General features: G+C 36.7%; 5 protein-coding genes across 5 annotated transcripts; 3 read left to right on the top strand and 2 right to left on the bottom strand.

The window, feature by feature from the left end:
* Positions 1-2,515: 2,515 nt before the first annotated feature.
* On the bottom strand, positions 2,516-3,950 carry CBG04791 (the record flags this gene model as incomplete). The annotated part of the gene is made up of 3 exons (XM_002637926.2): positions 2,516-2,737; positions 2,790-3,417; positions 3,661-3,950. 3 exons carry the CDS (start codon positions 3,948-3,950, stop codon positions 2,516-2,518), a joined length of 1,140 nt encoding a protein of 379 aa, XP_002637972.2.
* Positions 3,951-5,517: 1,567 nt separating this feature from the next.
* Positions 5,518-6,801, top strand: CBG04790 (the record flags this gene model as incomplete). The annotated part of the gene is made up of 3 exons (XM_045238195.1): positions 5,518-5,807; positions 5,863-6,196; positions 6,559-6,801. The coding sequence occupies 3 exons, from the start codon at positions 5,518-5,520 to the stop codon at positions 6,799-6,801; spliced, it is 867 nt and encodes a 288-aa protein (XP_045092768.1).
* A 2,593-nt stretch (positions 6,802-9,394) lies between these two features.
* On the top strand, positions 9,395-13,187 carry Cbr-nhr-53 (the record flags this gene model as incomplete). The annotated part of the gene is made up of 8 exons (XM_045238194.1): positions 9,395-9,501; positions 9,559-9,644; positions 10,001-10,066; positions 10,112-10,266; positions 10,509-10,704; positions 11,736-12,121; positions 12,625-12,681; positions 13,086-13,187. 8 exons carry the CDS (start codon positions 9,395-9,397, stop codon positions 13,185-13,187), a joined length of 1,155 nt encoding a protein of 384 aa, XP_045092767.1.
* Positions 13,188-13,353: 166 nt separating this feature from the next.
* On the bottom strand, positions 13,354-18,557 carry Cbr-yif-1 (the record flags this gene model as incomplete). The annotated part of the gene is made up of 7 exons (XM_002637922.1): positions 13,354-13,519; positions 14,469-14,599; positions 14,685-14,778; positions 17,665-18,065; positions 18,116-18,216; positions 18,266-18,396; positions 18,445-18,557. 7 exons carry the CDS (start codon positions 18,555-18,557, stop codon positions 13,354-13,356), a joined length of 1,137 nt encoding a protein of 378 aa, XP_002637968.1.
* Cbr-str-118 lies at positions 15,344-17,485 on the top strand (the record flags this gene model as incomplete). The annotated part of the gene is made up of 5 exons (XM_002637923.1): positions 15,344-15,644; positions 16,512-16,725; positions 16,769-16,835; positions 16,879-16,962; positions 17,090-17,485. The coding sequence occupies 5 exons, from the start codon at positions 15,344-15,346 to the stop codon at positions 17,483-17,485; spliced, it is 1,062 nt and encodes a 353-aa protein (XP_002637969.1).
* Positions 18,558-22,704: the final 4,147 nt, after the last annotated feature.

Below are 22,704 nucleotides of genomic sequence, written 5' to 3'. Positions count from 1 at the left end.
TTTTCTTGAGCTCTAGAAAAGTGGAAGAATGGAAAATTTTAGATTTCAATTTCAGAATTGAAGATAAAGTTCAAAATGAGCTATTTGAAAATTGGAAGAATTGAAGGGTTTATAAAGAAACAAATGATCAGAAAACTGGAGAAAACAAAAAAGTGATGTGTATTGTTTTTGAATTTTTTCAAAAAACAGTTCACTCGGTTTTTGATACTCTGGAATATTCTAAAATTCTAGTAGTATGAAGATTGGGAGTTTAAGATAAGAGCTGAAAATGTAAAAGAGGGGAAAGGAGGGATTCTCCAGACTCCGCCCCCTTCAGAGGAGAACTGAAGGTTGTTGACTGACACCAAGGGCATATTTCTCCACCTCTTTTATACCCGAACAGTTGATTTTGGTGATTGGTCTTTGAGACGTTACCATCATGGTGAGCCATCCTTGTTTACGATAGGCCACGCCCCTTTGGAGACGGGGACCTCAAAATATGTTTTGATTATATTTTCTAAACTATAAACACGATGCTATCAGGATTGATGCATCAGAAGAAGCTTGGGGAGATATTTCGTGGATCTCTGGTGTTTTGAAAAAATTTTTGAACCGAAAATTTTGGGAAGATCACAGTTCTAACAAGGAGTCAAAAACAGCAATTTCTGGTCTCCAATCTCATTAATGAAGACAGTTCTGGAGGAAATTATGTAAATTTGGAAAATTCGGAAAATTGGAAAGTTATAAATTTTCCAAAAGTAATCCAAACACGCTACAGTAGCTGACGACCTGGAAAAAATTTATTTTTTTATTGAATTTCGAAAAACATGATGCAGACATTTTGTGCAGTTGACGTCTTTTCTTATACCGCAAAACCTCTAATAGAAGTGCACCCACGCTGTCAACTTTGAGCTAATTTTTTTTGTTTCCCGTAAAAGATATCAAAAAACTGTCAACTGATAAAATACTTCTGATATTATGATAAACATTTTATTAATTGACAACTTTTTGATATCTTTGACAATAACCGAGATAGATTAGCTCAAACCCATTTTAAGTTTGGTCATTTTGCCTGGCCGGTGACAAGTATGCACAACAATTGTTCAGTACAAAAATGCAAAATACCATAGTAGAAGCTCCAACAGTTGCCTTTGAGCTGGATTATCTCGGTTCCCGTTGAAACCGTAACCATCGAGTATATTTATCTCGATTGCTGTAAAAGGTATCAAAAGTTTGTCAAATGATAAAATATCGATGATTATATGATAAATAATTTATCAGTTGACAAATTTTCGATAACTCTCATGGGAACCGAGATAATTGAGCTCAAAGTGGAGGATTCGAGCGGGCTCTTATTAGCGATAAAGTACAATTTCCATGTCCTCAATTTTGTAACACTTCCTGTTTCGTTTTCCTAGTTAGAGGGTTTTTTGGTTTCCAAGATTCAGTAAATTACACATTTTGAGTTTGGATCTGTTTTTAGCTGTTTATTTTTTTCAGGTTTCAAATACCAGAGCTCCAGATTCCTAAATTTCTTATCTGTCTGTGAACTTCCGATCTTTGAAATTTCTGAGTTTTTTGTTTTCCGGTGCTCCAAAAAACAAGATTCTCATTCAAAGAATTCTTTCGAAATTATCAGCCAATTTGAATATTCTCAAGTAATACTAATAAAAATCCAAAAACCAATCTCTGAACCTAGAACTCATCTCCCCCTCCATTGTCGCCTTTTTGCATGCGAACAGCTGTGGTCGATGGTCGTTGAGCCGTTACCATCTGTGAGAAAAGAAAAAGAGCCAATGATCTTTGCAAACGAAGGAGGTTTACGTATAGTCGGGAAGATATTTTAACAACACGACAAGATAGAAGTTTCAACAACAACAAAAGAGAAAAAGAAGATTAAGTGCACTCTAGTTTTGATCATTGAAGGTCCAGATAATTGGAAGATCAACGAAAATGAAATTTTCGAAATTCTTGAATTTTTAAAATGCTTGATATTATTGGAATCGTGTCAACGCCTAGATTTGGTTTCATTGCAAAAAATAAAGCAAGATACAGTATCCTAAATAATTAAAGGTTCGAGAAATGCTAGGGCTTGTTTTCAAAAACGGTAATCAGAGGTAGGGGATTTTGTAGCTCTTGAGTTTGTCTGTCATATCCATCTTGTTTGGTTCAAAAATGTCGATTTTGGAAAAAGTTATGAGTCCTCATGGTTCTGACCCTCCTTTTTTGTCTGTATTTGATCTAGATGGATATTTATACGAGTTTCGACAAGAAAATGGATTTTTAGAAATTAATACCAAGTTTGATGGATTCTCGAGAATCTTCTGAACAAATTAATAATTTAAAAGTACGGAAAAAGACCGAAGGTCTCGAAACGAAAAACTATCGTAAACCAAAAAAAAATTGCATTGACGCATTTTTAACATTCAATAGATTTGGTATATATTTTCTTCTCAGAACTTTATTGAAAGCAAAAACAACATGATACAGTTCACAGAAAATTATAGAAACACAGAAGCAAGGAAAATCCCGAGATTTATAGAATTTTACGAATGTCGATGTCACAATACTCTCTCTTCTCTTGAATCTTAAATTCTAGAGTTTTCTTGGATTCGGGGTTCTCATAACGATGAGTGAAACTTTCCAGTGGCCCTTCTGGAACTTCTTCTTCCAGTACCTCAGCCAACAGTCCTATCGGTGTTCCGTTTCTGCGATAGCTTATCTTACACCACTCGATATCTTTGAATGTGGAAATGGTCTGCGAAGAAGAAAACGTATGATTTGTCTGAAAACCAAAAAAAAAAACTCACATCTCGAATCTGTAGAATCTCCTCTGGTTCGGTGATACTCGTCAGGCCGCATGTGAAGCTTTTCAAATGACTGAAACTAACTAAATCCTCCAAATCGAATACCACAATCCGGTGAATTTCTACACTTTCCGCCTGTTTGAATTGTTCGGTTTCGAAAACTCTCGTAAAGTGTTCTTTTCCGATTGGCTCCTTGAAATGTAATTTGAACTCTTCGAGGTGTCCAGGCTTCAAACTGGTCAAAAGTCGAACCATTTTGTCGAAATTATAAACCACAATAAAAGCACTCTTTGCAAAAAACGGGACGGGCAGAAGGTCATCGAGCTCTGACGTTTGATCCGTCACACCCCACCAAAGAAGATCCGTTTGAAGATTGGGAATTTTGAATACTAGAGTCAAGTATTCAAGGCCCTTTTGTATATAGGATTTTTCGCTTTTTTCGAATCTCCAGTCATTTTTTGGCGTTGAGAACTTGCAGCCGTCTCCTTCTTTTTCGAATCCGTATTTTTTTCCGTTCAATCTCAATACCAGTTCCTTATCTAATACATCAATATAGATGTGCCTCTTAAAAACTGTTGGAAACGAATCGATGAAACTTTTGAGACCGTGGTTCATTAATCGCAGGTAACTTCTGAAAACAATTATATTGTCTTAAGGATTGTCCTGGCTATATTTTATAAAAAGCCGGCCCGGACCATAATATCGTTCTCGAAGTCGGCTCATTCTCATTGGAAGCTGTAGAGCTTGCCGAGCTCTATCATTAAAGATGTTGTTTTGCTCACAATTTGAACTTTGAAACAAGTTATCAGCTGGCCCGTGCCGGCCCGGAATCGTTTCTTCGACAAGTATGCCTCAAAAATCACAAAACTCTTACCTCTCAAACGGATCCAGGTCTTTTGTAATTTTTTGCATCAGATTGGCTGGCATATCCATTAGCGTCTTCGGCACTGGATCTAAACTCCGAGCGTAGTCAAAATCCAGCTCTCCCCGACCAAACCGATGATACCTGAATTCGAAATCTCGATACTCCATGGCATCCTGCCCTACAGTATTACAGAAAGTTCGATAGGAATCAAAGATTGGCTTCTTCTGGAGTACTTCATAGAGGATACATGATTTCAAGTAGTGATCGTTGTTCTTTAAGAATTCAGGAATTTTTTCCATGGTTTTTGAAAATCTAAAATGTTAACCAAGAAGGGGGAGAGCTACCAATAGAAAAAATCAATGGTTACGAGATGAGGAGAGAAACAAGGCAATAACAAACAGAATGGAATAATGAGTGTGCGATGAGGAGAATGTTTTCTCCAGATGACGTAACAAGAGGCGGGTATTCCTAGGAGACATCGGCTAGCCAAGTGACCCGTTTTTTCTCCTGGTAATCTTGGGGAAGGGCAAGGGGTGTTTGTTAACGAGGTATTCTGCGATGACATTTTTTGTGTCTTCGCGCGGTTCTAGTTCTCTGACACACTATTCGTGCCTTGGCGCATTTCTGTTGCCTTGACGCATTTTCGACATTGGACAGATTTTCTGTTTTTTTTTATTCTCAAAACTTTATTGGAATCAAAATCAAAAAAATAACGCAAACAAGAAATTGTAGAAACACAGCAACCAGAAAAAATAAAGACTTATGCAACTCTAAGAATTTCGATGACACCTCAATCACCTTCTGAATCTCTTGCTTCTTGAATCTTAAATTCAAGCGTTTCATTGGATTCGGGGTTCGTGTAACGATGAGTGAACTTTCTGAGTGGTCCTACTGGAACCTCTTCTTCCAGGGCTTCAGCAAACGTTTTTATCGAACTTCCGCTTTGTTGATATACTATCACGCTCCAAATTTTCGAAAGCTGAAAAAGTCTGCAAAGAAGAAGGTTCTGATCTGTCTGGAAATCAAAAACTTACGTTTTGAATTCGGAGAATATCTTCTACTTTGGCAACATTCTTCAAGTAACTATATAATTATTTAAAGTGACTGAAATTCCCTAAATCCTGCAAGTTGAATTCCACAAAACGGTCAATTGATACAATCTGCGCCTGTTTGAAATGTTGGTTTTCGAAAACTTTCGCTATTAATGGTTCTCTTTCAAATGGTTGCTCCTTGAAATCCAGATTGAGCCATTCGAGGTGTCCAGCCTTCATAGTTAACAGAATCTGAACCATTTTGTCGAAATCATATGCCTCAATAGATAAACCCTTTGCATAAAACGGGGCAGGCGGAAGACCATCGAGTTCTGGAGTATGAGTCTTCAACTCTAACCGAAGAAAATTCACTTGAAGTTTGGGAATTTTGAATAACTTATTCAGGTACTCCAGACTCCTTTTCATATAGCATTCGTCATATTTTTCCGTTACTTTGTTGTCGATCGTATACCACTTGTCGTTTTGTTCGATATGGAAACACTTTGGTCTTGAGAACGTACATCCATTTTCTTCTTAGTTGCATTCGAATTGTTTTCCATTCAACTCCCAGGCTAGTTTATTTTGGTCTGCTGTAATCCGGATTTTTTAAAAAACTGTTGGAAACGAATCCATGAGATCTTTGGTGGCGGTGTAAAGCTATTGACCGCACTGAAGGAAAGAAAGTGGCTCATGGGAAGCCCCGCCCCTTGTCACATCATCTGATGAATGATGGGTTGACATCTCCTAATCGGACGCTCATTTTCACATTCTGTTTGCCAACATCTAATTTCTCTTGGTCCCTTTTTCTCCCAAACATAATTGATTTTCAAAAACTATGGAAAACATTTCTGTATTCTTGAAGAACAATCATCACTATTTAAAGTCCTGTATTCTCTATGAGGTTGCTCTTAAAAAACCAATATTCGATTCTTATCGAATTTTCTGTGATGCTGTAGGACATGATGCCATGGAGTATCGAGATTTCGAATTTTGGTATCATCGATTTGGTCTGGGAGAGCTGGATTTCGACTACGATCGGAGTATGAATCCAGTGCCGAAGACGCTAATGGATATGCCAGTGAATCTGATGCGAAAGATTACAGAGATCCTGGATCCATTTGAGAAGTAAGAGATCAATTTTAATCTTTAAATTTTTTTCTAATTTGCTAATTTTTTCCAGAAGATCCCTCCGATCCACAAACCGCGATTCACTTCCGTCCGTTTTTGAGATAATAAATATTACAACATCAGAGGAAAAAATGGAATGGGAATCGAACGATGAATTGTTCGAATGCAGTAACTATGGGATGATTTGTTCAGTTTCAAATTCGAAAATATATAAGACAAATGAGAGATGCTATATAAAAAAGAGTCTGGAATACTTGACTCCATTATTCAAAATTCCCAATCTTTATGTGAATTCTCTTTGCTTCAGTAAGGCTGAAGAAGATAATTTCTTTGGGGAGAGGAGAAAAATGCCAGATCTCGATGATCTTCTGTCAACCCCGTTTCATGTGAGAGAGAGGTGTACATTCGTGGATACGATGTGAATAGAGCAATTAATTTTCTGTCATTCATGACCCCTGGACACCTTGAGACGATTAACTTACAAGTTAATCAGCGTTTGAACATCAGAAGAGAACAATTCGAAGCGATTTTCGAAACCGATCAATTCAAACAGGCAGAAGAAGTAGTAATTGGCATCGATGAAAAAAAATCGATGAAAGATATTCAGTGCGGAGGATTAAGTAAACTTCAGTCACTTGAAAAACTTTCATTGCGGCCTGCAGAGTAATATCGAACCAGAGGATATTCTACGAATTCTAGATGTAAGTTATTCTGCTGGAACGAAGTTTCGATTAATTCTATTTTACAGATCGTTTCCAGCTTTGAAGAATTCGAATCATGCCAGATGTCATTTAGCTATCACATGGATAGATACCCTATTGAAAATGTTGCTGAGAAAATGGTGCATGTAGAGATTCCAGAAGAGAATCCAGAAGACCCATTTGAAATGTTTACTCATCGTTTTCAAATACCACAATCCAATGAACACTTGCAATTTAGGATTGAAGACAAAGTATTTCGTTGTTTCATCAATATTAGCAAAATTCTATAATTTCTGGTTCTCTTATGCTGTGTTTGGTTTTAATAAATATTCTTATAATATATTGAACGCCTTCAGACAATGCTCGAGACCCCTGGGCAAAGATGCCCCGTAGAACATTTGACATTTGTCACTTTAAGAGAATGCCATTCCACTTTGAGTCAATTTATCTCAATTTCTGTGAGAGATATCAAAAAGTTAATAACCGACAAAATGTATTTGATATTATGATAAACATTTTGTCAGTTGACCACTTTTTGATATCTGTTACAGGAAATGGGCTCAAAGTTGACGCATTCTATTAGAGTGTTTATGGTAACTGTTTATGGTCCTAGTTGAACGATACAATCCGAAAGATAAGGTATTTTGTCGATTAACAAGAAGGAATACTTGGCATTCTATTTGAGTAACTACGGTAAATTATTAGAAATGTATGTTAAGCAGTAAAATTAAAAAATGACCTACCTTAAAACCTTTAAAGGTGGGGGGACATGAAAAAAAATAATGTTCTCGAAATTCCGTTCAAAGATGCCCCTCGAGGAGTTGAACTTGTGAGGGCGAAGAAGAGGGTGCGGCGCCGCTACCGACTGAGCCACGCGGGTAAAGAGGAAGAGCACGCCCGATTGCATACATAAAGGCGAGGACGACAGCTGTACGCAGAGTGACATTAAGCGTTGTACACCGTGACGGTAGAATGCATACTCTAGCTACAAAAAAACTACGTAAAATCTCCTGTCCCCCCACCTTTAATAGAAGGATCCCCACACTGCCACATTTGACCAAATTTATCTTGGTTACTGTATGAGATATAAAAAATGTGTCAACTGATAAAATGTTTGTGATAATATGATAAACAGTTTGTTAGTTGACAACTTATCGATATCTTTGACAGGAACCGAGAAAAATTGGTTTAAGTTAAAAGCTAGACAGTCCTTCTATTGAAGGTTTCACAGTAACTTTATACAGAAACTTCGCGTTATCTTTTATGCAAACTATTCAGTTTATGTTCTCCTCTAGGATAATAAGTCCTTGACTACAATTCCCTGTCTACATGTCTAGTATTGTATCTATTTGTGACCACTGTGTAGTCGGGGGTAAACAACACAAAACCAGAGTTCATTGTTCACTCAATTGATTTTCACACGACGGTTTGTATCTGTTTATTTGCGCAAGTTGTTTGAGTTCATGTAACAGTTGTATAAATAGCCAAGTTTCAACTTTAGCGTAGGTTGGCGCTTCTTTTTGTCTGAAATCGCTTGCTGCTTTCTCTTTCTTTTTCTTTCCTCCTTTGTACACACTGTATCGTAATTTAACTTTCTTTTTCTGTTTCGTTGGTGTGAAGTTCATAGAAATCAAATATTGTTCTAAGTTTCTGCAAAAAAAATACCTAGATTTCTAAATTTTCAGTTATCCTTATTGTGATCTTTATCTCATTTCCTGTGAAAGATATCAAAAAGTTATCAACTGACAAAATTTTTATCATCTCTTTAAAAATCGTTCGCTAATTAACCACTTTTTGATGTCTTTGACAGAAATCGTGATAATTGAGCTCAAAGTTGAAAATTTGGATTGGCTTCTGTTAGAGCAATTACGGTAATCCAAAAAACTTGGCTATTTTTCCGTACTCTAATAGAGCACCAGACCTTTTGACTAATAATCTCTGTACCGTTGGTCTGCCTTAAGTGATCATTGATGTTATCAGGGAAACAAGTAGTGATAGTGATAGAGACCATATGACGACTGGGGACATGTGATATAATGAATGCGATTTTTCACTCCATCAGTGACAATTGTTATTTTTAGGATGCGTTCTCTAGCTGGTTTCATTTTGTACTTGCAAAATCTAACTTGAATTTCCTATCCAATAGAAAAATTAGCTAATTCTCAAAACTCAAAATACCTTAAGAAGGGCTCCCACACTGTCTAGTTTGAGCTCAATTATCTCGGCTCATTTAAGAGATATCAAAAATTTGTCAACTGATAAAATCTTGCTGATATTATGATAAACAACGTATTAGTTGACAACTTTTTGATATCTCTGATAGGAACCGAGATAAATTGGCTCAAAGTTGAAAGTTCGGGGGACCCTTTATTAGAGTGTTTACGGTGACTTCCATTCATTCATATCCAAACAATGACATCCTAATTCTGTTATTCCTGTTTTTCATTTCTGTTGTTCCTGGTCACAAAACCCAGTCTCCGTCACAAAGTCACTTTTGACGAATATGAGGAAGTATACGAAAACTACGGAGACTACATCATCAAATTTTCTATATAAACCAGATGAATTCTTGAGAAATTCTCTTCTTTTTCTCCGATCTTTGTTATTTTAGACTTTTTTTTCTAATAGTGGCTTTTGTAAGAAATAAAAAAAAAGATAACGGGTTTTTTTTAAATTACATGCGGAGATAATTGAAGTCCTAGTGAACGTACCATACCGTCAACTTTGAGCCAATATATCTCATTTTTTGTATAAGATATCAAAAATTAGTCAACAAGTAAAATGTTTAGCATAATATTAGTAACATTTTGTTAGTTGACTACTCCATACCGTAACCTGGGCACAGATTATTTCGCGGTCTATAACACAGAAAATTTCAGAAAAATGTCCAATTTAGTCAGTGGATTCGAAGGAACCAGCGCTCCTCCCCAATACTGTTTGATTTGCTGTGAAGTGGCAGATGGCCATCATTTTGGAGCACCGGCGTGCAGGTTTATAGATTTTCTAGATTTTTCTAGATTTTTCTTCCAAAACTAAAATTTTTTCAGAGCCTGCGCCGCATTTTTCCGTCGTACTGTCCAATTGAACAAGATCCACGAGTGTCCCAAAAACAATCAATGTTTTATTCTATCAAGTAATTTTTTTACCATTTCAATTGTATTCATAATACTTGAAAAACGGGTCATCCTATAGTTCCTTTTAGGATGAATCTTTTCCGATAAACTGAATTAAGTATGATAGAACTCGACTAGCACCACAAAATGATACAACCCAGATACCTGTATCTGGTCTATGAACAAAGATACAAACCAAAAACCGTCAGAGCTACGCGGTCACAGCTTTAAGGCTTGTAACTGTGTTCATAGACAAGATACAGTTTTCCAAGTTGTATCATTTTGTAGTACTCCTCAACTTTATATCTTATTTAGTTGGTCTAAAAATATTGATTTCAAAAAGAAATGGGCCCGTTTCCAAGTACGGTATTTCCAGACGTTCGCAACATGTGTCGCTCGTGTCGCTATGAGAAATGCATTGATGTTGGAATGAAGCGATCAGGTAGGCGAGTCATCAGCATCAGAATATGCAAAAAATGGGATTTAGCTGTCCAACAAAAGCGTGATCAACTGGGAAAACGAGATGGGTTACGAAGTGTGTCAGAGAGTTATTCGAGTCGAGGAGATCAGGTTTTGGATACGATGAGAAGAGCGTATGAGCAATTGTTGGTGGTCAGAAAGGAAGTTCATAAAAGGACAGAGGTTAGTTTGGGAAATGTGATAATTCTAAGAAAGTCTAGGCTGTGCAAATCGCGGCAGCGGCCGGCCATGGGTAGACTCTCTACTAGAATGACCCTGTCAACTTTGAGCTCAGATATCTCGTTTCTTGTGAAAGATATGAAAATTTTGTCAACTGATAAAGATTTTATTAGTTGACAACTTTTTTACACCTTTCGCAGAAAATGAGATATATGAGATCGAAGTTCTACCAAATACTATTCCAGAATCAACCCTCCCGTCCAATATGCTTCAGTGAGCTTCAAAATGTGTATCTCAAAGAAATGACAATCGTTTATCGATTTCTTTGCGAAGCGTTTCCAGAGTATTCGGAATTCTTTCCGGATACAAAACGATCTCTTTTTAAGAATTTCTTCTTGCCATTCACACTTTTGGAGAACTCTTTCAATGGGCATACGTCGAGTGAGTCGGATTTTGTTATTTCGAAAAAATGGCGGGGGCTTTGAGCCCATATATCTCGTTTCCTGCGAAAGATATCAGAAAGGGATCAACTGAAAAAATGTTCAACATATTATGATAAAAATTTTATTAGTTGACATTTTTTTGATAGCTTTCACAAGAACCGAGATAAATCGGCTCAAAGGGAGCATATTTTAAGGAATTCCAAAAATTTCAACAAACTTCAAAAAATGAAAATTTTAAATTACACAATTTGGGGACTCGCGTGGCCCATTGACCTGACATTGACCTGTGAGGAAAATTACTATAAAGGGAGAATGAACTGGAGACAAAAATCAGTTCTCCCTTACTCGGGGGTCCACAAAGGTGACCCGGGGAATTAGGGGCCTGGCGCCATAAGCCTCGGTCCTTGGGGGCCTGGGGTCATGGCCTAGATTTGTTTAGGTCATGACCTAGATTTGTTCAGTTCATGACCTAGATTTTTTTTAGGTCATAACCTAGATTTTTTTAGGTCATAACCTAGATTTTTTTAGGTCATAACCTAGATTTTTTTAGGTCATGGCCTAGATTCAAATTTTTTAGGTCATGACCTAGATTTCAATTTTTAGGTCGTGACCTAGATTCAAATTTTTAGGTCATGACCTAGATTCCAATTTTTTAGGTCATGACCTAGATTTCAATTTTTAGGTCGTGACCTAGGTTTTTAATTTTAGGTCATGACCTAGATTTTTTTTAGGTCATGGCCTAGATTTTTTCAGGTCATAGTTTTTTGGGCCAACTAAAATAGACATGGTAGAACTTGACAAGTACTAGAAAATGATACAGTTTGAAAAACGTCAATTTTGAGCTCAATTATCTTATTTCCTGTATCAACTATCAAAAAGTAATCTGCTAACGAAACCTTCATCATAATATCACAAATATTTTATCAGTTGAGATAATTCTGATATCTTTCATAGGAATCGAGATAATTGACCTCGACCGGCGGCAATTTCAGGAAACCTTGGTGACAATGATAACCAATGTTCTTCCAGACAAGCAAGACGTAATGCTAATCCCTTCCGGCGACTACATCGATTTGGAACATCTCGAATCCTACTTCACCTCCAACCATCAAAAATTCTCGCAAAAAGAGACAATTTCAATGTTCGCGCAACAATTCAAAGTGCTCAGAACCTGTATCACTCATCCATTGCATTCTGAAAATGTGGATATTTATGAGTTTCTTGCTCTTTCCGCCATCATTTTATGGGAATCTGATCTTGAAGCAGACGTCGATCGACAGAATGCTCAAGAGGAAGCGTTTCAGATGAGGAATGCCGTGATTCGCGATTTGCTATTCTATTATCAATCGATGAATGTTTATGATGATGTCGCATTGCGCCTGGGAACGATTTTGTCCATTTTGCCATCTATTCAGGTATTGTTCTAGTCCAAAAAAAGCTAGCCGACGATCCCACATCGACAACTACAGTAACCTAAACATATTTTTATTGTTCAGATTATCTCGATGTTCGCACGTTTTAAGTTGATTTTTCAGGGAAAAATAACAGAAACATCGTCGAAAAGCAGTGAAGAACGAGAAAAAAAATCTGGAAAACAAACATATTTTCAGACTACGGTAGTTGTCGTTGTAGGACCTTCGCCCAAGCAATTTCATCGGTTTTTCAATAATTTGTATTGATTTAATGATTTCGGATTTTTTTTTGACAAATTTCATCGATTTTTTTATAATTTCCTCATCATTTTTTGAAATCTCACGAAATTCATCGGATATTTCATTGTTTTTTGAACATTTTTCATTGTTTTCATGAGATTTGTCGAATTTTTAGATTTAAAAACCATTTTCTGTTAAAAATTCGAAAAGTATTTGAAACTTCGCTCAAAATCGCTGGAAAAAAAACAAAAAATCACAAAAAAAAGTCGCATAAAAACAATGAAAAAATTTCTCGATTTTCCGATGAATTTCATCGATTAATAGTATTTTAAAAAAACGCGAAAATCGCAAAACATCGCATTAGAAATAACGAAAAATCGATGAAATTTAATCTAAAAATCGAAGAAAATAGGCCAGAAAATAATCACAAAACAAGCATGATCCTTTAAATGTGCCTTTAAAGATTTCTCGCCTATTTCGCTCGATTTTTCGACGAATTTCATCGATTTTCACCATTTTTTGGAAAAAAATCTGAAAAATCGCTAAAAACGCATGAAAACAACAAAAACAATTAAAAAATCGAAGAAATTCGTCGAAAAGTAGATAGAATTGGCCGAAAAATTTATGCTCCTTTCAGTTTTTTGCTAGTGACCATAAGCTCCGCACACTCTCGAATTTTCGGCTTTTCCAATTTTTTTAAAATTTTATCTCCAAAATCATTTTTCAGCGAGCCTCTCACCGCTTCCACGAGTACATGGAAATCAAGAATCTGCTCAATTTGTACGCTCTACCTCAAAACCTCTACGATATGTTCTCCCCTGTATCTTGAACTTTTCGAATAAAAAAAAGCACAGCAAATTCATAAAATCTCTAAAATATGGAAAAATAAATTATATATCTTAAAAACCAATTTTACACACAAGAAGGCACTGATAAATTGATAAAAAATTCGGAACATTTCACAGAAAAAAGGGGCAAGAACTCTTAAAATAAATCTACATTCCATCAAAATCCTCTTTCGGCATTTTTAAGAGCGCCTCATAATCGATGTCACCGTCGTTGGTCATGAATTGTTTGGCTTTGGAGCCAGATCCTCCGCTCATTTTCGATAGTGCCAGTTGAGCCAAACCGAACTTATCGTAGTCGTAGTTGCTGGCCACGCTAGAGAAAGAAAATTGGAAATTTTTGGGGGTCGAACTACCGTATTCTCTCTAATAGAAGGGCTACCGAAACCGTCAACTTTGAGGCTCAAAATTTGAGCCAATTTATCTCGATTTCTGTAAGAGATGCCAAAAATCTGTCAACTGATGAATTGCTTATCATCATACCAGGAGTGTTTTACCAGTTGAAAGATCATTGATATCTTTCACAGGAAATGAGATAAATGACCTCCAAGTTTTGGGTGGGCATTTGCTAGAGAAAATGAGCTGAATTTTTCGTCAAAAAACGGACATACAGAAAACGAACCGGACAAAATTGATTAATCGATTAGAATTTTGATATTGAATAAGAAAAGTTATACACATTTTGAGAGAAAAAAAACACGAAAACACATAGATTATCCATTGATATTTGTCTCCAACCACTCGTGACCCACCACCATTCGAGGAGCTGTCGATTGGATTTGTGTGCTGAAACGGTGAAAAAAATAGGACATGGGACAGTGCGGGGGGGGGGGGGGGGTTAGGTGAATTGTGGGATTTGACTTTAAAATTCAAATGAAAATTTTTATTTCACAAAAAAAAAACCAAATTCCTAGATTTCCTAGAAGCTGAGATACCGCAAAACCTGTAATAGAAGGGTCCCTCTTATAGAAGGGCCCTCCGGAGGAACCTTGGAAAAATAGAACGCCCTTCTAATACAGGTTTTACGATACGCGAAAATTAAGTTCGGAGGATCAAAGACGCAGTGTGTCTCGTCGTCTGCGTCTCTAGCCTCATGAACTTCAAATCACTGTATCTCGGCTTCCAAGTGGCCTAGAAACTTCGTTCTTTTTCCATTTGCGAAATCTAGGCCACCTCTAGGCATCAAATTTAGTTTAGATGTTAAAATTTTGATTAGTACAAACTGGACAAGTTAGTCATAACTTAATCGGGGATGCAGTACCTACCTCGTTAACCACCACATAATCAACGGTTGAGTGATAACAACGAACGCCACGAGTATTAATTTTCTTTTCCGTCCCTCATCAGATCCATAGGATCCAGCGGTGTCGAACATGAAGTGAGATACTGATCGTAGCTGAAAATTTTAAAATTTAGGTTTCTATTTCGGAAGGTCGGATAGATTTCCGGGCCGAATGAAAGCTTTACTTCAAAAAACTCACCAAGAAGAGCACAAGGACAAGTGAACTGTAGGCGAGTGCACAGTAATAGAAGGTTTTGTCGCCGACCATGAAGAGAAGGAGGCAGACGATCATACTGAAAAAAATTACATGTTTTATGGGTGATTAAAGCTTAAGCATAGACTAAAATTCGCTGGAAATTTTAGCCTAATATAGACTGTGCACGTTTGGTAGTACTGTAACTCGCGGAGGCCCATTTTTCAGTTGATTTCGGGCAATTTTGAAAAGTGATCGGAAACTTGACAGCCGAGCTCCAAATACTTGAAAATGGCTGAAAATCAACTGAAAAATAGGTTTTTGTACTAAAAACCCCTACATTAATTTTACCATATACCATAGTTCATTTTCAACCGAAACATCAGCACTCAATTTATTTTTCGAACTTTAATCCCGCCCTTTTCTAATCTGCAATTATAAAAAAATGGCAGACATCATTCTGTGACTTCCTCCTACAAATCACGCTCCTCGGTCCGCCAAGTTCCCCAGTTATTCACAAAGACACGAGGCAATTAAGGCCCTTAATTTAAAGGGGTATAATTATGAACTGAGTAGCTCCTCCTCTTTCAAGGTCTGAGCCAAATTTCTATATTCCTAACCATCTTATCTAACCTATCCAATCCATTCAACCTAGTCCCATTTAAATGTCCCATCATCACTACTCCACCTGGTCCACCATAACCCACATCTTCGGCTGGTTCTCATTCCTCATTGCCATTTGGGCGACCATCACACTTTTTGTGCTAATCGAGAAACGGTCCAGAAAGGAGTTTGGAGGATATAAGAACTTTTTGCGGATATATTGCTTTTATGCATTTCTATTTGCTATTGTTGATTGGCTTGTTCAACCGTATGCCGTGATGGATGTCAATGGCAATGGTTATGTGTTTTATTCCGAGAATCGGCTTTTCGATTTGGGCTACTCGGTTTCTCATTTTGTGCAGAGTAAGTCATTTTTAGCTGAGGCAGTCATTGACTTTTCTGAGGCCTTTCTGAGGTTCCTGAGGGCACTTGAGGCCCTGAAACGAGCGGTATAGACCTACTGATATACACAGTGTAGAAAGTATGTAGATTCATATAGAGACAAAGAAAAAATTCAGAAAAAATTGGCAAAATCTCGAAAATTTAAATTTCAGCCAAAACTGAAAACTCCGAAAAATTAGCGATTTTCTCGAGAGACAAATTCATTTTTTCTTCGACTTTTTTCACAATTTTTAGGCCTTCTTAGTTTTTTTAAAAGTTTTTTTCAATGATTCTTTCTCGATTTTTCCGGTTTTTTAAATCTGAAATTCGATGGAACCGTTTTCGTGAAGATTACTGTAGATTACTATAGAAATCGAATTTTCATTTGTAGGTTTTCGACGTGATTGTGTTTGCAAAAAAAAAACCTCCCAACATAGAAGGTTTTCTACAGTAATCTACAGTAATCTCCGCTAACACCATCCTGTCAAATTTCCGACAAAAAATTCGGAAAAATCAAAAAAGAACTATCGAAAATAGCTGAAAAACCTAAAAAGGTCTAAAAATTTTGCAAAAAATCGAAGAAGAAAATCAATTTTTCTCCCGAAAAAACCGCTGATTCTCCAGGGTTTTCAGTTTTGGCGAGAATTAAAAAAAAAGATTCGAGAACATTCCAGAAGTTTCCAGAAATAGACGAGAAGCGATCTTTCCAGATTCTGCCTTTTCAAACTGTTTTCTTTGCTTCTATCTGATTCTGCATATTATTGGAAAAAAAATGGCCCAGATTTGCCGTTTCAGGGACCTGGGCAGTCTATTATTTAAATTGGATTCTTATTAAGTAATTAATTCCAGTTATCTACTGTGGTTGCTTCATTGCGAGTTCCTCATTTCTCTCTTTGAATTTCATTTATCGATACGTCTCCTCTTGTCAACAACACCTTACTCATCATTTCAAGGGGTTCGGTCTGATATTGCTCACCCTTTATTGCGCCTTGCCCTTCGTTATCTGGTGCTTTTGCGTTTATTATTGGATGGGTCCAACAACAGAGAAAACTGCGTATTTTAAGTGAGACTGGCGCGCCTCTAACACTTCAAATCTCGATTTTCAGCGTTTCAACGACCCTAATCGAGCAATTCGACCTCACTGACAAGCCATATGTCGGCCCTTTGTGTAATGTAAGTTCTCGTGAGGATTTTCAGATAATTTTCAAAATTTCAGCACATCAACACAACTCCATTTCACAAAGCCGGTGATGTCGAGTGGTGGGCGATGGGTTCGTTCATTGGACTTGTAGCGTTTCAGGTAAACTGTCTAGTTATTGCTCACTAGTCAGTCTAGAATTTGAAATCGGAATGTGTCACCATTTAATTATAGGCATCAGAAAAACAAGTTCATTTCAGCCTTAAAATTTTCAGCCTAAAATTTTCAGATCCTGTTCTACGGAATTTCTCTTGTCTGCGGAATTCAGACTTATCGAAATAACATGAAGCTGCTCCGATTGGCTCAGTTATCCAAGAATCTCTATAGGACGCAAATGCAACTTCTAAGGGCTATCGTGATTCAGGCTGTAGTCCCTCTGGCATCCGTATATGTCCCTCCAGCTGTTATGATCTCTGGAAGCATGGCCGGCGTCTATATGGGAGAAATCGGGCATTTTGTGGTGATGAGCATTTCCATCTATCCACCATTGGATTCTTTGTTGTTTTTGTTGTTTATACGGGATTACAGAGATGCATTATTTTGTAATACAAAAAAACCTAGTCCTGCGGAAAGTTCGAATGTAATGAGACCTGCTACTGCTAAGGTGTCGGTGAGTGGGCTGTGATGACCTAGATTCTAGGGCCTAGAATTCCAAACTCGGCCATGAAATTGTTTTTTTCAGGACATTCCCACTAGGCGAACAATACCCCAACACTATCAGCTTCACTGACCAGGTCTGACGGTCTGACAACCATTTCCACCATTTTTATAGATTTTTCCTCACTTTTTGAATAAAAAACTCACTGTGCAAATTTGTACGTACTGTAGGCCAACGAGTGCCATACCGACAACGCTTGCGAGATGTTCAAAATGTATTTCGAGATGAAAATCACGATATTCTCCAGAATCACCCAAATCAGAGCGTTCGACGTCAGAATCCCCAATATTTCCGGCGAAAATCGTCCTTGGGTACCCAAAACAAATCCAGAAACGAGGACATATGTCAAAAATGACATTAGAGGGATGTAGAGGTCCGGCGCGTTGACGTCTTCTCTGGCGGGCGCCGGGTCGGAGGATCCGGCGAATTTCAGAGACCAATCTTTGTGGAAAAATGGGAAGAACAATATGCCAAGCTTCTTGCCAACGTAGGCATTGTCAACAGCGAAGTAGTACTTTAAGTTGAAGGTTCCCAAATATTTTGTTAGCTGAAAACTTTTTTTTTCATTTTCAAGGAAATTTTCACGGAAATTCCAACCTTTTCTTTCTGCTGCTCGGCAAATTGGCCTCCAAACTGCTTCGCAGCGTTCAACATCGGATCCGACATGAGATGTTGTGGTTGGAAATTTCCAAAACCTCCTGGAACCAATTTTTCATTTTTTCTTTCAAATTTTAAATTTCAACTAACCATTATTCTGTGAATACCCATAATTCTGTTGCTGCTGTTGTTGAGGTTGTCCGTATTGATTTTGACTGGGAGGCTGTTGTCCGTACCCGCTGTTATCGAATCCCGAGCTTTGTTGTGAGTAGTAGCCGCCACTAAAAATTTTTATTATCAAAATCTCTTTTTAAAAATGCAAAATATACCCAAAATTATTATCTTGAGCTACTGGAGCTGGAGCTGCAGGCTGTTGTTGCGGTTGCGAGTATCCGGTGTTCCATTGGTCCGTATTCCAGTCGTTTCCCCAGTCGTTTGACATTTTTAAACTGTAAAATTTATATTTAACTAGTTTTCCTATTTTTAGATTTTTTTTTAAATCTCAAGTGTCCTGAAATTAAGCTGAAAATCCGGAAAAGAAAAGTTCTGAAAAATTCCAACACACTGACTGTGCAAACACCGATGCGACCGCAGGCGCAACATACTACGACACTTGGTATACCGTACCCCGAGGAAAACACCGCGAAAGTAAAATTTTTGAATTAAAAGAAAGCAAAAAGCAAAAAGCAAATGAGAAATTATAGATTTTCAGAAGGCAAGAAATGGGTCAAATTCAATTTTCTGAAAAAAAATGCTGCAAATAAAACTAATCGATGAGTGGTCATAAGGAGAAGCGAACAAAACTAATGAAATTAGTATCAATGAAAGAAGGGGCTGCCCAAGCACAATCTCCCTTTTCAGGCGCTTTCCCCACCAGTGACGTCTTCTATAACCCTCCGTTTTTACTCATTAGAGCTTCTGTGTGTGCTCTAAATTAGGCAGACCTGCTCAGGACTTCATTCAGGTCGGAAAAAGGGAAGAAAACTTTGTTAAACGACCAGAGAAGACGACTCAAATGGAGTTTTTTTGGCTCTGCCCGATTCGTTTTTTTTCTCTGTGTGGTTTTTGTTTGTTTCTGATTGTTTCCGGTATTCCGAATTGGAATTCCATTTATTCAGAGCTTCAAAGTATAAAGAAACGTGCGGTTTTTGTGTTTTGGATCCAACGAATTCTGTATTTTTCAGAGTACGTTCTGATTTTATGTATTTTGTGCTTTAGAAGAAAGAGAAGGACCCACAACGAGAACTACCGTAATATGAAAAATATTTTCAGTTTCAGAATTCATTTTCGTATTTTTCCTCTAAACAAGCCAAAAAAAAAAATACTGAGAACGTTTAAATCCGGAAGTTAAGAATTTTTTATTTTATGATAGTTTTCGTTGTGGGACCATCGGCCAGGGCCATCGGTGTTTCTCTTCCACTGCTCCATTTTTTTAAAAACTTTTTTCAAAGAAATCTTCTGAATAGACTCCTTTATTAATTTTTTCCAGACATGTGACGCTGTAAATTTTTCGAAAAGCTTTCTGCGCCAAAAAAGGAAGTTGATCATTTCCTTTTAGTTCAATTTCTTTGGAAAACTAAGGAGCAGTCATGGAAAAAAATAATTAAAATAGTAAGGATTTTCAGTTTCAAAACACAATTATCATTGCAGTTCGGCTTCGCTTAAGCTGATTTAGGCGGTCTAGAATCTTAGAATCTTAGAATCTTAGAATCTTAGAATCTTAGAATCTTAGAATCTTAGAATCTTAGAATCTTAGAATCTTAGAATCTTAGAATCTTAGAATCTTAGAATCTTAGAATCTTAGAATCTTAGTTTTTTTTTTTAATCCTAAAAATCTGAAATTCGACGAATTCCAGAATTTCAAATTTTGAGCTTCCCACCAAAAGCACAGCTTACAATCACTTGACACGTCACTCAAAATCCCTGAAATCACACCCTTTTGTTATGACATTCTTGCCACTTTTTTCATCTCTTTCTAGCCTACAATTGTCACAAAAAATGTGCAAAATCTGTCACTTTTCTTTTCATTCGTTCCCTCGGTTTCACCACATTTTTTTTCTATTTCTTCTCTATTTTTTATTGCTCATCTTTTGTCCCTAAATCATCTATTCATGTTCCACCAGACAGATAAGACCCTAAAAGAAAAAAAAACACCATAACAATAGGAAATGCATTTCATAGATCCTCAGGAAAAAAAAGTTATGTTATAAAATAAAATATGGATGATCTTGAAAAAAAAGATCCAGAAGATTTTTCTGGTGGTTTTCGGTGTCTTTCGAGGTCCAGAAATTAGTTTTTTGGTCCTTTTTTATGAGTTTTATCTCATTTTCTTGGGTGGGTTTCGTTCTTTTTGGACCTATACTACTCTGCTAGTTGAATTATGAAGGAGGAAAGAAAAATTGAATTTTAGTTCTTCTTGAAAAAAAGCCAACATGTCCAGTGCCGGACAAAAAATGTATAATATTTTGACTTTTCCAGTGACCCCTATTTTCTCTAGAAGTCACACCATTTTTCAACTTTAAGCTGAATTATCTCGATTCCTGTGAAAGACATCAGAAACCTGTTAACTGATAAAATAATGGTGATAATATGATGAACATTTTATCAGTTGGCAAATTTTTGATATCTTTAACAGAAACCGAGATAATTGAGCTCAAAGTGTTGGTGGGCTTTTATTAGAATACGTCGTCAACTTTGAAGTCCTGAAAAATTAGTTCAGAAATTTTTGATTTGTCTGAACATTTCAGAGTACACTAAACAAAAATAGAGCTTCATTTTGTAGTTGACAACATTTTCGTACGATTCCAACCAAGCGAGATAAGTGATTTTAAAAGGTGATAGCAGTCAGTGCTATTATAATTTTGGCATTTTCGGTGCTTCTTTGTCAAAATGAAGATTGGTGAAAAAGTTAATTATGAAAATCAGGCTATTTTTATATTTAGTATGATCCGAGCTTTTTGAATTTCCGAATTTTAAGAGTTTCTGAATTTCTGAATTTATGAGTTCAGGAATTTCTGAATATCCTAATTTTTGGTTCCATTTTTTCTCAAAGACCTAACAATACATATATTATTATTTCCCAATTTTTTTCGAAAACTAAAAAATTTTAACCCCTGGCGTCCTTCATTTTTTCCATCTCCCCGGCGGTCCCTTTTCCTTCTCGAACTACAATTTTATTTCATCCTGTCTTCCACATTTTTCTCTCCCGTATTTTTTTTGCTACCGCATTTTCTCTGGTCCTTCACCATCTTCCCTATTCATATCAGATTATGTATCCGGAAGTTTTTTGGAGAGTTTAGGACCATAGTATACGTATACGTGACTTGTGAATAGATTCCCACGGGACCGATCTTCTTCACCTCGATGGACCTCCAGACACTTCTTGGAAAAAAGTATATCAACTTTTTTTTGGTTGGTTGGTTGATTCACATGATTTCCCTTTTTGGGATATTCTTTCCTTTTTTTCGGATTCACGTGAGTCTTGAAACTTAAGGATACGGTAGTGAAGACTCCAATTTGGGACCTTAGATTCTAAAATTCTAAGATTCTAAGATTCTAAGATTCTAAGATTCTAAGATTCTGAAATTTCAAAAGCAAAAGTTTCGGTCTTTTAAATTTCCAATATTCCAACTTGTTACTGCAGAATCGCTTGCTCCAAACGAATAAAGTCCCCTCCCTCATTGAAGAATTTGGGTCCAAAGTTTTGCTAATCTGAGAAAATTCCGTGTCGAGAGTGTAAACATTTTTATTAACAAGTGTCCAAAAATAGCTGCTTTTTCGGTTTCAAAATGTACAGTTTTGACAGAAAATTCTGCAAAAAAATCTGGGAAAAACATGTAGGCCTGAGAATTGTTTTTTTTCGGTCTTGTTGAATATGATTTTTTCCAGGAAGAGTCTTGTGAAAAAAACAAGTATTTTCTCTAGAAAATTACATTATAACCTCCCCACAATAATAATTGTTATCTGGGATTTTGAAAAATTTCCTATAACGTTGAAAAGTGTAGGTGTTTTAAAAATAGATTGGTCCGGTAGAGATATATCGTAAACGCTTTAATAGAAGGGCCCTCACACTGTCAAGTTTGAGTCCATATATCTCAGTTCCTGTGAAAGATATTGTAAAGTTGCCAACTAATAAAATATTTATCATAATATGAAACATATTTTATTTGTTGACAACTTTTTGATACTTTGTACAGGAATCGAGATAAATTGGCTCAATATGACAGATAATGTGGTCATTCTATCATAGTAATTACATCTTTGATTTGGAGGGTCATGTGTTAGGAATTTCTGTTTGGAGGCATCCGTTGTTTATAATCAACCTAAAAGTAAGCCTAAATTCCGATGAGAAAAAATACTTCCTACCAAGGCTGTGCAAATTGGCGGCCGGCCCCGGCTTTTATGTGAAAGCCGTGAAAAGCCGCGGCTAGCCGAGGCCGGCCGCGTCTAGCCTTAAAAAACGCGTTAAGTGAAAATCTATTAGTTTTTGAAGAATTTCGTTTTTTTTGTGTCAAACTTTTCAAAAAATCTATGTTTCTCATGAAACAATTGTTTTAAAAAGCCGTGAAAAGCAGCACGGCTAGCCTGGG

Source organism: Caenorhabditis briggsae (assembly GCF_000004555.2).
Source record: "Caenorhabditis briggsae complete genome, chrV, whole genome shotgun sequence".
NCBI lineage: Eukaryota > Metazoa > Nematoda > Chromadorea > Rhabditida > Rhabditidae > Caenorhabditis > Caenorhabditis briggsae.
Note: the sequence above shows the minus strand (reverse complement) of the source record. Positions and strands in the feature narration are given on the sequence as shown.